The sequence below is a fragment of the Emydura macquarii genome, unplaced genomic scaffold (genome assembly GCF_026122565.2).
Source record: "Emydura macquarii macquarii isolate MOO-44397 ecotype Brisbane River unplaced genomic scaffold, CSIRO-AGI_Emac_v2 contig_212, whole genome shotgun sequence".
In the NCBI taxonomy this organism is placed as follows: Eukaryota; Metazoa; Chordata; order Testudines; family Chelidae; genus Emydura; species Emydura macquarii.
In genome coordinates this window covers 8144758-8159511 of record NW_027130349.1, presented here as the reverse complement: position 1 = coordinate 8159511, position 14754 = coordinate 8144758, and the positions used below count along the sequence as shown (strand labels likewise).

General features: G+C 42.1%; 1 protein-coding gene across 7 annotated transcripts in view; it reads left to right on the top strand.

Moving 5' to 3' along the window:
- MYOM1 (myomesin 1) overlaps positions 1 to 14754 on the top strand; it is a 92834-nt gene that overhangs the window by 4809 nt on the left and 73271 nt on the right. For all 7 annotated transcript variants that reach the window (XM_067547246.1, XM_067547236.1, XM_067547218.1 and 4 more), the window contains one exon: positions 11191 to 11328. In XM_067547246.1, coding sequence (XP_067403347.1) covers positions 11191 to 11328 — 138 coding nt within the window. The remainder of the gene's footprint in view (positions 1 to 11190; positions 11329 to 14754) is intronic.

The window sequence follows — 14754 nt, the reverse complement described above, 5'->3', positions numbered from 1 at the left end:
ATTTAACACCAATTGCCAACAGCTTTCAAAGGCTATTCTGACCCACACAGATCAGCAAGGGGTAAGAGTGGCCCAATCACATCTCTTTTCTCCTGTGCACATGCCTTTGTTCTGTGGGTTAGGAGAGGTGGCATACAAAATCCTATAGAGCTAGAGAAATACTCAGGGGATTACATCTACAGATTTAAATCTCCTGGTGCTAAGAAGACTTAACAGATGCGAGAAGCTATGTCTGAGTGATTACCTCAGTAATTGACCCAAACTTATGGTTAACTAGTGCCATTTAGGCATTCATGTACTTACTTGGTTTCATAAATAGGTGCTCAGTGTGTGACCTTTTAAACTTAATTTTTGGCACTAACATAAAATGAAATAAATACTGTGGTTTTATATCAGCATTACAAAAAAAATTATTATTCCTAAAGTTATATAATCTTCTCCAAACAATCCAAACCATTTGGGTGTGCAAAATTGAGCTGAAAATCTTGCAAAAACAAATTTTCTTGGCAATGTAATGATACTTCCTGCTTCCAGCTCTTCTGTAAATAACATGAGTGCATTTGGACCCTTCTGTTTTCAGCTCCAAGAACAGGAGAGGGGTATTAAAATCAAACCTGAAAAAGTTATTCAAACACAACTGAACTTTTATAAAGTACAGATGGGCCTGAATCAAACTCCTGAATTTGAAAAGCATAAACTTTTGTGGGTGCTTGAAATCTAAACCCCCATTTTTATAATGGGGCTGATGCATGACACTGGATACTAAATACGAATCTAGATTCAAATTTTGTGGCTTAAGCCCATCTTGAACAAAAAATGTACCATTTGAATTTTGAGCTAAATTCACGGAGGCATGAATCCATCAGTGGCTATCAGCCAAGATGATCAGGGAGGCAACAACATACTCTGGTGTCCTAAAACCTCTGACTGCCAGAAGCTGGGACTGGACAACAGGGGATAATTGCCCTGTTCTGTTCATTCCCTCTGAGGCATCTGGCAATGGCCAGTGCCGGAAGACAGGATATTGGGCTAGATGGACCATTGGTCTGACTCAGTATGGCTGTTCTTATGAACTTATACTCAAGTTAGGTCTTATTTTATCTAAACTGGCTCCTTTAGACTCTGTCATACTCATAGGACCAGATTCTCACTTCTCCTGTGTCTTTTTTACATTGCCTCAGTAGCACAAAGCAGCCATATTTGAATTGGAAAAGGTGCAAAGAAGGGCAATGAAAATGATTAGGGGTATGGAATAGCTTCTCCGTGAGGAGAGAGATTAAAAGACTGGACTGTTCATCTTAGAAAAGAGATGACTAAGGTGGGGTTATGATAGAGATCTATAAAATCATGAATGGTGTGGAGAAAGTGACTAACAGAAGTGTTATTTACCCTTTCACATAACACAAGAACCGAGGGTCACCCAATGAAATTAATAGGCAGCAGGTTTAAAGCAAATATAAGGAAGTATATCTTCACACAACACACAGTCAGCTTATGGAACTCATTGCCAGGGGATGTAGTGAAGGCCAAAAATATAACTGGGTTCTTAATTAGATAAGTTCATGGACGATAGATCCATGAATGGCTATTAGCCAAGATGATCAGGGACACAACCCCTATGCCTCTGACTGCCAGAAGCTGGGACTGGACAACAGGGAATAATTGCCCTGTTCTGTTCATTTCCTCTGAAGCATCTGACGCTAGCCATTGTTGGAAGACAAGGATACTGGACTAGCTGGACTATTGGTGTGACCCAGTATGGCTGTTGTTATGTTCTTATGTTCATAAAAAATTACTGCAGGATTCCTTGATAGTGTAAGCTACCTGCTTCCCTCACTGTGTTTAAGGGATGTGTCAGGAAAGGGTAGAAGAGGGTATGCTGAGGGGAAGGGTGGATTGCACAACATTTGACCTGATCCCCAGCTGGCCTATTCTGTAGGAAGCTCAGTGGTGCTGAATGCATTTTCAGTGCGTTTGGCATATAGAGAATTTTGTGGAGCTGGGTCATGCATAGTATAGATGGAATGCTTGTCAGTTTTAGCAGCAAGCTTCTAACAGGCTCTGATGAGTATGGAGAAATGACAATTTTCAGAGGCTTACTGACAGGGACCAGAACAGCTAGGACCAGCTGCTGGCCTGCTCCCTGACTAACTTCATTGCTAGAAAGCCAATGAGACCAGCTGCACTGCCTTGGAACTGACAGAGTGGCCACAGCTCTTGACTGGCTGCTGGTTTAGAAGCCCTGCTTATAAGCCTGGCCCCTAGAGCAGATCAGTAGCTGCTGAACGTATACTGCACCTGCAGCTCTGCTTGCCCTTGTTCCAGTCTCTGCTCCCCTCTGCTTCAAACTTCTGGCTTCAATCCCCAGTTCTGCCTCTGACTTATGACTCTGGTTGACCCTCCAGTCTTGACATTTGGCTTCTGTCCCTCCAGTACTGACTCTCGACCTTTTTCCTGGACTCTGCTCATCCTGGACCCAACTCTAACTGGTAGGCCAAACTCTTGCTTCCCCACTAGGCCTGACTACCCATGACTCAGTCAACTATGGTTTGAGCAGCCCCAGTACAAAGGCTAGGAAGTTGTATTGTCAGAATGGACCCCCTTCAAGCCAGTTTTCCCCTGATGGAGCTGGTGGAGGCCATGCAGAACTTGCAGGTGCACAATGCGGCCCTACAAGCCTAGGAGGCTTCACTAGCAACCCCGACTATTGCCCCCCAGAAGCTGAAGTTCCCACTCTTAGACAAGTTTAATGGTGACTGTGGTCAGTTCCAAGGTTTCCTAAACCAATTCAGGTTCCTCTTCTTATTACTCCTCCAATTGTTCCCCACAGAGCAAGCCCAATTAGGGTTCATCATTAGTCTGCTTGCTGGGGAAACCTTGGTCTGGGCCTCCCTGCTCTTGGAACAAGCTCCCTCCTGGGCCAGTTGGAGCAGTTCATTCAGGCCATGTTGTGATCCCCACCGTACCCAAATGGCTGACACCATGCTGCAAGCACTACAACAGGGACATCAGTCAACTGCCAATACGCCGCCAAATTCCATTGCCTTTCCATGAACACCACATGAAATGAGGGTGCACAGTATCATCAGTTTCAGATTGGGCTGAACAATAATATAATGGATGAACTGGCATGGATTGAGCTGCTGTCCCATCTCATAACCTGATTGATGTATATATCAGAGCTGACGACTGCCTTATCGAGTGGTGCCGTGAACCTGGCCCAGCCCCTTGAACCCTGACAATACCCCAGCCTTCCACCCATCAACCATGCACCCTGCTCCAAAATCCGTATGCCAGCCATGTTGACTGGGCCTGCCCACACCTGTCTGAGACTAAGAAAAACTGATGCTGTACTTTGGGCCTTTGTCTGTATTGTGGGGGCAGCAGACACTTCACCTTGAGATGCCCTGCAAAGATCAGACCAGCTTTGGAATTGGGGGTCAGGAAACTGCTTACCACCCGAGTACCACTGGTCAGGGAGACAGACTCAATCAGGTCCTGGAGCAGTACCTAAGCTGCTTCCTAAATCACCACCAGAAGGACTGGTGGGCACTCATTCCCACACAGAATTCGCCTACAGCAACTCCACACTCACTGTAACTCAGAAGACCCCTTTTTTGGGAATGCACCCTCGGTATCACCCCCAAATCTCCCTCAACTCACCAATGCCTATCATTGCTGACCTCACCGCAAACATCCACCAAGTACGTTAAGAACTCAGGTACTGGTTAGAAGAGGCTAAGACAGTGTACAAACACCATGCCAACTGACACTGTCAACTGACCTCTAACCTCAAAATAGAGGATAACGTTTGGTTATCTGCCCAAAACATGCAATCCACCTGTCCATCTGCGAAGCTGGGCCACAAGTACTTGGGGTCATTTGCAATCACGGAACAACTGAACTCGGCAGCCTTTTGGATGCAGCTGCCAGAATCCCTCAAGATCCACTCCGTGTTCCATGTCTCCCTTCTGAAAGCTTCATCTAGAATCCTTTCCCACACCACACTACTCCTCCCTCTCCACCAATAATCATGCAGGGCCAAGAGGAATACATGGTCCAGCAGATTCTGGACTCCTGAAGAGTCTGGGGAGGACTCCAATATCTGAATGACTGGAGGGATATGGTTCAGAGGAGGTTCATGGGAACCCATGGAACATGACCCTGCTCAGGACCTTCTGTGCGCCTTCCACTGGGCCTACCCCAAGAAACCCACCCCAAGGTCTCCTGTGAAACGATCCTGAAAGGTGGAGGCTGCTGTCAGAGACCAGACCAACAAGGACCTGCTGCTGGCCTGCTCCTTGACTAGCTTTGCTGCTAGGCAACCAATTAGCCCAACTGCATGAATGGTATGGAAAATCATGAATGGTGTGGAGAAACTGAATATGGAAGTGGTATTTATTCCTTCACAAAACACAAGAACCAGGGGTCACTCAATGAAATTAATAGGCAACAGGTTTAAAACAAACAAAAGGAAGTATATCTTCACACAATGCAGTCAACCTGTGGAACTTATTGGCAGGGGATGTTATGAAGGCCAAAATATAATGGGGTTAAAAAAAGAATTAGATAAGTTAATGGAGGAAAGGTCCATCAATAGCTATTAGCCAAGATGGTCAGAGATGCAACCCCATGCTATGGATGTCCCTAACCTCTGACTGACAGAAGCTGGGAGTGGATGACGGGATGGATTGCTCGATGTTCTGTTCTGTTCATTCCCCATGAAGCACCTGTCATTGGACAGGTAGGATGACGGGCTACTGGGCTAGATTGACTATTGGTCTAGCCCAGTATGGCCATTCTTATGTTCTTATGCCTTGGAACTGACAGAGTGGCCACAGCTCCTGCTTGGCTGCTGGTTTAGTAGCACTGTTTATAAGCCTTCCCCCACAGCTAATCAGTGGCTGCTCAATGCATACCAAACCCACAGCTGCCCTTGCTCTTGTTCCAGTCCCTGCTCTAGCCTACTTCCAGTCCCTGCTCCCTTCTGGCTTCAGACTTATAGCTTTGATCCCTGGCTCCACCTCTGGTTTATGACTCTGGTTTATCCTCCAGCACTGGCATTTGGCTTCTGTCCCTCCAATACTCATCGTCGGCTCATTTCCTGTACTCTGTACACTCTTGACTCAGCTCTAACTGGTAGGCTGAACTCTCGCCTCCATCATTAGGCCTGAGCACACATGGCCTGATCAGTTATACTTATAATTCAGTCAAATCTGGGTGGATTTTCAGGTGAGGACAAAAAGAGGCATCTCTCTGACACCTGGATGACACTCTCTCCACCACTGAATTACATGTCCCTGATCCAAAGCATGGATGTATTTCTTTGAAGAAATGAAGAGGAAAAAATTAATATTGGCAAAACTGCCTGTTGTTCCCTATCATCGTGTTTGGAAATTGTTGAATCATTTTCATTGAAACTACCCAAAGATATTCAGCCTCAGGCAGAGAGCAAGCATGGAGAATTTCAGCCTTAATAGTTACAGTTTGTCATAATTATGAGCAACTAAAACCCAGGGTTTATAATGGAAAGTGTTAGGCAACTTTACTGGCGGGCATCACCACCAGCTCTGCCTTTAAGTCTGTATAATGGCAGAGCTAGACTAATCCCACCTATAGTCTTACATTGGAGGATTAGTCATTTGAATTTGTGTGCAAGCTTTCAGTGATTTGTCATGTGTATTTTTCATGGCTGACAACATATTGTGAGTTCTGACAGCAGCTAATAATCCAGTGCAAAGGAAGTTGTACTGCAGATTGGATATTCACCACAGCATGGGTACAGGTTTACTTAAAGAGAAAATACAAAATATTTGGCAAAGCTTGGACTTGAAACATGTTCACTTATTTGCAATGCAGAATAAATAGTGATCATGAGGACATGACTGAGGCAAACCAAAACAAACAGAAAAATAGGATGTTTTCTTCAGTATGTGCAGTTAGCACTTCTGCCAACAATAAATATTGTCATGAGCAAAGTGCTGAAGCTAGGATCAGTGCAGAGTTGAGTAACTCATGTGCGTTAGTGTCTGTGAGAAACACAAGAAAATAGATGAGTAATCTTGAAATCCCTATTGGCACTGCCCCATCCATTAGTTTATTATAGATGAGGATTAAAAGGAGCTAGCTTCCAAAAATGATAGGCAGAGATGGAAAATGTTTTCATGAGGCCTGCTACATGAAAACATTTTCCTCTTAAAAAAACTGCTGATGATGCAAGCAGTATGTGCAAGCAATATAGCACTGACCAGCACTGTGGCCTGGCCTCATGATGAATCTGTCAAGAAGTTAAAGTGAATATAATAAAAAGAGAGTGCTTTGTTTCTATCAGGAAGAGCTTGGCGCTCTCTCGAGTCTGATGAGGCTCCAAAAATTCTTTTTGAGTCTATAGTCAATTCTCTAGTTTACTATGTCCTCTTTGTGCAGTGTAAGCTTAACCACTGCAAAGTGGACTTAAAAGAGGCTGGAGACTGCGCATGGAGAATTTCCCCTGCACAGGGAAACTGCTGGTAGAGGTGGCCCTGCTATCTCCTGTACCAGATGTGCTCCTTTCCTTTGGTATAAAGGGAAGGAAACATTGTGTTGGGGGCATGGTGAGGATGGGGCATCTGATTCCCCATTGGAGTACTATCAAATTAGAGCTACAACCCTGCACCTGTAACTTGTGTTGGGGCTGGATGGCTCAGAATCAGGGAGCTGCAATCAATTCCCTGAACTCTCTGACCCCTACTGTACCCATGTTTCACTGCCCCTACAGGCCCAGAAACAATGACAATGATGTATAAATCTACATAGGATAGATTTATATTTAGTACATTTATCTGGGGATAAGACACCAAAGCAAAACCACAGCTTAGGGGTACAAAGGCACTGTGCAATAATCTTATACTGGGCTTCTATTGTGAGAACCGGGGTAAAAGTTCACATTGTTTTTATATCTATTCAGGATTACATCCGTGTTTACATCTTTAGGGACAACCCTAGTTTAGCTCCCATTTCTCTTGATAAATTCAGTGAATCTGAGCAATTGAGAAACAATGGCATTACTATTAGAAACACATGGAATATTTTGAAAACTGTATCCAGAAATGAGTACTGCAAGTTCACAACCAATGGACTACAGATAGTGTCTGACCTGGAAAAAACATACATACATTAGTTTGGGAGATCAGATTAGGCTGAGAGCTGTTCTAAGGTCATGGTAGTGTTCCTCTGTGAAATCAGAGAGCAATGTTGGTCTGCTAGATTCTCCTCCAGGGAGTTTTCTGTTGCACATATAAAGTAAAAGCTTGGGTCACAAGCTTATTGAAATAAAGGGCAAGGTTTTTGGAATCTGTTTTCAAGATGGTAGAGGCCTCTTTCTTAGGCCACCTAAATGGTGGCTATAGACAGAATTTACTTATCATATAGCACTGGAAGGATTGTGAATAACCAAAAAGGCACCAGGAGGGAACCTAAAAAAAGCAGTGATGCCAGATTTCTCTTCATATGCAAACAACTCAATTCGAATGTGCTCCTATGTTAGTCCTTCATATAACCCCCACTTTGCATGGAAGCTAATGATATGAGGATTAGGAAAGAATGAAGTCCAGTTTTGGGCTTTCTTGCCTAAAAAGCCTCAGTGAAAGCCTGAAATATGCTTATTCAGCTTTTCAGTACAATTCCTTTGTTGGATGAAGCTTTTGAGTACTATAAAGGGACAGACTAGATCCCTTAGGAACAGGCCCGTGTTGGGGAAGGTGAGGAGCTGCACTGCTCCAAGTGGAGTATAAGGAGGCATTGTGAAGAGACGCTTCGGGGTGGCGAGCACCTCTAGCACATGCACTACAGTCAGTCTTTTCTCCGACTGCTTACTCCAGGCCAGGGTTTAGGAAGTACAGAGTGGTAAAGTGGTTAGTCTGTGAACAACAGTGCCAGGAAGAATTACAGGGTCTGTGCGGGTCTAGCAGCTGAACTAAAGAACCACACTGATATTCTTTACAATTGCCAGTGTTGTGTATTTTGTGTCCTGCCTCGCTTGCTGTAGCTAACAGAGCTAGACTATTATGGGATAGCTCAGCCAGTTCTGTCTGGTCTTAGAGTAGGAGAATAAACCCCATCTGCATGTGTTTACGTCTCCCTGTGTGTCTGTCTGCTGGTTTCTTTCTACGTGCAAGAAACTTCCAAATATAACAGCCAGAAGAAACACTGCATCAGGGAGCAGTCTCTGCACTCTGGAGAGCCCAGGCACTGCAACTGTAGCCATAGGTGCTGGAATTAGGGGTGCTGGCACACCCGCTGGCTTGAAGTGGTTTCCATCATATACAGGGTTTACAGTTTGGTTCAATGGCTCTCAGCACCCCCACTATAAGACAGGGGACACAAGAAGGGTGACTGCTCCCATGCTTTCTGTACTCGCACAGGGGCTGACCACAGTCTGGTAAAAGAATACAGGGAATAATCACAGCTTTCTTTAAATGTCTGTGGCAAAACAGAGACAAGGTAGGTGAGGTATTGGACCAATCAATAAAATAAATTACCTCACCCACCTTGTCTCTCTAATATCCTGGGACCAACACAGCTACAACTACACTGCATACCTGTAGCAAAAGAGACTGTAGGAGATATCTGTCATGGGAGATTCAGTTAAGTAGATTTAGTTAAAGGCAGTGAGTGGGAAACTTAAGGCAGGGCAGAAGTATGTGTGAATTTTTTATCATATGTAATGGCTCTCAGTGAAAACCTCAGGTCCATTCCTGCTGGCCAGGACTACACATTGTAATGGAGATTCCTGACATGAATCCATAGTATCTCAGGGGCCTGCAGGAATGGAACTGACTTTTTCAGTAATACTAATTGTATTAAAAATAAAAGAGGGGCTCCACCAAGGGCCACTCCCACTCATTTTATGGGAAGAGGAGTAGCAACCCCTTGGTGCTTATTCTCCCAACAGCATTGTGACAGGTGATGTGAATAACCTGCACTGGGAAATAAGGGGGTGCTTTATGTCCCACCTTCCCAAATTCCTTGCGTGGGTATAAAGTTTGGCTTGTAGTCTGGTGCATAGTCTGATTTGAGAAAACAATTGACTGGAATTAGATATGATTCAAGGAGGTTCGGTTCGGTTCAGAATCAGGATTAGGTTTAGGCTAGGATTCTGGGTTTGTACTTCAGGAAGAATCAAGGGTGGAAAAGGTCCGGTTTGGATTTAATGGTGCTGAAATTGTGTGAAATGAGATTTCCACCTCTATGGTCCTGAAATCTAATGAAAACAGATGTTCTCTTATGTTTCAGTTGAATCCAAATGAGAATGCAAAATTGGTCCCTCTAGATTTGGAAACAACCAGGAATCAAAAGGCAGGTTCAGGTTCAGGTATTCAAATCTGAACCCTTGGAAATTGGAAGGGGTTCAATTTCAAGATGACAGTTTTGTACCATTTTTAAATTATACATGAATAAGAATTTTGGGATGCGTAAAGAACTTAGTTTTCCTGGTGAACAGTGCGTAATTATGAGCGGTAGCTAACATGGTTTGGGTTTGACGTAATATTTTTTGCCACTTGTTTGATGATGACTTGTCACAGTGCATTTGTGGCTGGCTGCAATGCTCATATTATATCATCCACAAATTCTAAAGATGAATGCATTATCTAACATTATACTACGGTATATCCTGTTTCACTCTCTCTCATGCTCTGTGTTGCTTTGTTTAGATTGTTGCTCACACTGTGCTTTATGCCTGGATTTTGGTGCAGAAAGTTATAGAGCTAGGAGTTCCTAATAGATTCTCTCTGTGGCTGATGCTGAGCAGTGCTGAAGGAGCCATACTGCCACAGAGTATGGGGCTAGTGGAGCAGATGCCATCCTCTAAACCTCTCTGATCAGAGGAAATGGTATTAGGAAAATTCTGTGAAGGGAATTTTTCTCCCCACTCCTAGCCCTCTTCTTTGGGCTTTTCCACTGCAGAGGGTGATTTCATCCACTAAGTCCACTTTGTGTGTGTGCATGTGTGGATAGACATTAGGAGAAGTCCAGACATAGTGCAATAGTGGAGGGAGTATAAATGCAATGGTCAAAGATGAAGCAAAGATGCAGTCAGTCCTATTTAGTACACGTATATCTGCTATATTATAGAGAGAGCTGGTAGAACTGCCTATGCCCAATGGCATGTGATTGTGTAATTAAAGACTGTATTGTAATGCATATGTGCCAGGGGGCAAATTAATGTTGCAGATGGGCAATCTTAATTCTGACATTTTCTAACTTTTGAGTGCTTGACTTTGCAACCTCAATAATGTTCTTTTAACACATTTTTGTATAGACATAGAGATACAGGTATAGATATGAAGTGGCCAAAGATACATCATATGTGATTCATCACAGGGCTCTAAAGTTTATCATATAGATATCACCCCCACATCATCCTTTCCAGTGTTAATCACAATTTCAGAGTGCTCAGTAGCAACCTGTTGTTAGATGTAATTTGCTAGAACTCCAAGCCAAAACAATTGACATGACCACCATTTGTTGGCTAAGGCATGCAGTTTATAGCAGCAGACGTGGTAGCCTTTTCCCTGAAATCAGCCAGGCATCTCTGCCTGCACTCGCTTGAGCACTATGGAGAGATTCTGCCTGGCAGCCAAACCTGGAACAATGCTTCTTGTTCCAAAGCTTGTTCTTCAGGGCTGGTTTTAGAGCTTCTTACCCATAGTTCACTGGTTCAAATCGAGTCCAGAGGATTAAAATTCATTAGGATTTGTTAGATGTTCAGTAGCTGCTCGGTAGTCTCAGTCCAGGACCTAGTGAACAGGTATCCACATCACAAAAACATCATTATAATTTACATTAGTTGGGATCTGCTTACCTTGATTGACAGTATCTGCAGACTAGCTGTGGACAGGATATAGAAACTCTAGAAGGTCCAGCTCTTAGGAGTGGTGAAATGTGCACTGCATTGCTACTAGCTATGCTGGACATTCTCTGTACATAGAGGGATTTAATTTCAAGGCCCATCACTTTGGCACCTTTAATGAACAGTGAAATAAAATACATTTTGAAAACTTGCTAATTAAAACATCATAATTGCTTGCTTAGAAAGCATCTGAGATCTTAAATTATTATAAAATTCTTAGCATTTCTTCTAGTTTTCTGAATTTTTTTCAACAGCTTCCTAATTTTCTTGTGAGTCTAATAATGTGGCTTTTATTTCAGACTAAAAGATTCCAATATAATGATAGAAGATCGATCCTATAAGTTGAGTCCCAAAGCAAAGAGGGCAAAGCAAAGTTTACTCTCCGAGGAGAAAGAAAATAAAGCCATTGACTATGTAGTACCAGTGTTTACAGGACGGTATGTTTGCTTTCCTTTCCCTTTTTCTTGGTGTCCTTATTTATTTATAAAAGATTTCTTATAATAATAATAATTAATAATCCATCTTTTTTTATCTATCAATCTCAAAGCGCTTTATAAAAAGGTGGGTTAGTTTTCCCCACTTCACATATGGGGAAACAAAGACACACGGAAGTTAAGTGATTTGCCCAAGATCACTGAAAGAGTCAGTGACAAAGCCAGGAAGGAAACTCAGGTATTCTGATTTAGTTTTGTGCCCTGGTCATTTGGATTGTGCACACCTTATTTCCTGTGAGAAGGAAAGAGAGTTATGGACATTTAGCCATTAGAACTGGGCTTGATGCAGGAATTACTAGGTAAAATTCTATGCAGTAGTTCAGACTCGATCATCATAATGGTCTCTTCTGGCTTTTAACATCTGTAAATCTGTGGTGAATTTGAAGGGTCATTCACCCCACTTCCTAAGAATCTGAGAAACAAGTTTGTTAAATATGACAAAATTGAAAAAACTCGGTCATGTTTTGCCCTGGCAGCAAAAATACTAACAATAAAATTAATTAAGATCTGAAGTCCAACATAATCAACCTTAATAATCTAGGTACTGGTGATATTTATTTCATGTCTGCTATTGACGTGATAAATTTCTGGTGCAGCAATGTCCTAAGTAAATCTGAATGTGAACTTTACACAGTAGCCAAAACTAAGGCAAACATGGATACTTTTCTGGGATATGCCATAATGATTTATTATGAGATAATGACAGTCCAGGCATAGTCATTTGTTCAGGTTAATTCATACCAAGGCATGTCATGGAAAACTAACTCGTGATTGGTGAGCAGGAGAAAAGCCCATTTGCTGTCAAATACACACCTCTGTTCAGCTTTTGTCTCTTGCAACGCTGTGCTTTTCACATGACATTTATGAAGTGTGAGAGACAAGGTGGATGAGGTAATATCTTTTATTGGACCAACTTCTGTTGGTGGAAGGGACAAGCTTTTGAGCTTCACAAGCTCTTCTTCAGGTCTGGAGAAGAAAACTAAAATGTCCAAGCTAAATACAAGGAGGGACGGATTGTTAAGCATACAAATGTTGTAGGAGACCACTTAAAATGAAGTGGGCAATTAATACTTTTACAGTCGTAGGTCAGTGGAGGGTTAATGGGCAGCAGCCTGTGTTGTTAGTTGTAATGGGGCCATAAAACCAATGTCTCTGTTAAATCTATGTTATTGTCCAGCAGAATTATGAATTTAACTTCCCAGGCTCATCTTTTGAAGGTGTTGTGCAGGTTTCCTTTGAGGATGCGGACTGAGAAGTCAGGTGTGGAGTGGTTGCTATGTGAAGTGTTCTCTCATGAATGAGGATATGCAATTCAGTGGTATTATGGGATACTGCTGAATTTACATTTGTAAATTGTATCAGTTCTACTGTGTGTTACCTCACGCCTTTGTGTAGAATTCAGATTTTCATCTCATTAATGGGACACGTTTACTTTTGCCTTTTTAATGCCCTGTTTTTGAGATAAGGCATCTCTAACCACTCTCTGAATCCAAGAGCCATATTTCTTTTACCCTTCCCACTCTTCCATGCCACAAATTCACTGTTCTTTAATCCAACCAATAAAGACATATACACCCTACATTTTCAAAGCACTACGTTGGAGTTTTAAGTGTGTCTCCCATGATGGAAATAGATACATTTAAAATGTCATCCACCGTTTGCAATAAATCTCCTTTAAGGCTACTTATGATTTATGGCACTGTGTTATTCAGCTAATTGGAGCATTGCATTTGCGATCTTCCATTAGTTGCTTTCTTCTCTCCATGACAAACGTGTCTCCTTTTAGGTGTACCTAACCTTTATAAATACAGTGTTTATTCCTCCTTTTGGAAGGAAGTATTGTCCAACAGCTGGGTTACATGACTCCTGCATACTAGTCCCAGCTTTACTACTGGTTTGTGTGATTTGGGGCAAGTCACAGCCACTGTTTGTTTCACTTTACTTGTTTGTTAAATTAGTATAATAGCACCTAGCTCAGAAAGGAGTTGTGAAGTTTAATTCACTTCTGTCTGTGCAGCACCTGGAAATCCTAAAATAAAAGGTGCTATAGAATTCCAAAATATTATCATTGGTACTATTATTATGCCTAATACTACCATCTTTTGTCAACCCTAGTTTCTGCACGTGGCAATTCAAAATGTTGTGAATGCTGTTGGCCCACACTCTGCTTTTGAATTAGTTTAAGAGTTTTAAAAGGCACATGATGGCCATTAGAGTGTCCAAGTGGGCATTTGTGTTTTGTTTTTGTGCATTTGTTGGCATCATATTAATGTCTGTGTGCCAGGATTGTGAAAGTGATACGCTGCATCTATGTCAAGTATTCTTGTTTGAAGGATAATAGCCCAGACTCATTGAGCCATGTGCATGTTATAAATCATACCTAAATTCTCCTTTGAAATCAATGCATGGCTTCCCATGTGCAGATAGTTTGTACAAGGTTTATTTTAAAAGGTCAGCATTTTATCCATTCTACAGTGCTATTATATTGGCTGGGATGCTGTTTCAATAATGTGTCAATGTTTCCAATATAAACCTCTGTTTTCAGGGGTTTCAAATTATGCTGTAAAAATTCACTCATGGAATACAAAGACTCAGCTCATAATTATTTTTTCTTACACACACACAGAGTCAACATCAACTTCCATGGGACTACACAGGGTATAAGTCAATGCAGAGTTTGGTCCATGGAGGATAAAATTAGGGAAAACCTGTTGCTGTTCTAGCATATAAAGCAGCGAGTGCCCAATCCAACTAGCACTAAAGCCAATGAGGGCATTTCCATTAAAGTTAACTGAAATTGAATCTGGCTCATAGACAGAACTGTTCCCCCAACAACACATGTAAGCTGAAAATTTCTGGGTGCCATAGACTGAGAACTGTTTTCCTGAAGAAAGTATTTTTAAAGTACCATTTTAGGCTGGAACCTGCAGTCAACTTTACCCAGGTAAAGTTCCCACTAAGGCAAAGTGAGTTTTGACTTTATAAGGACTGCAGCATCAGGGCCAGAATGCTCTGTTGTTTCTGACGTGATTTACCCTTGCAGGGAACACTGAATCCTGATCTTTGGCCTTGGCAGATAAGGAAAGGAAGAAATTCATTTCTCTTTTGTTTTAAAATTGAATTATTTATAAACTGTAGATCTACACACTTGAGGCCCAATCCTATGAGGTGCGAAGACCCTATTTGGAGCCGAAGAGGCTCATTTTTAAGTGTAGATCTGCCCTAAATTCAATAAATATAAATGTAGTTACCTAAATTCACTTTGGCTGAATCAAGGACATTTTTATTTTAAAGGCAAACTGATCTTGTTTCCTTTTTCATTACACATAGTTAAGATAGCGAAACCTTAACAGGACTTGGATCTGATTC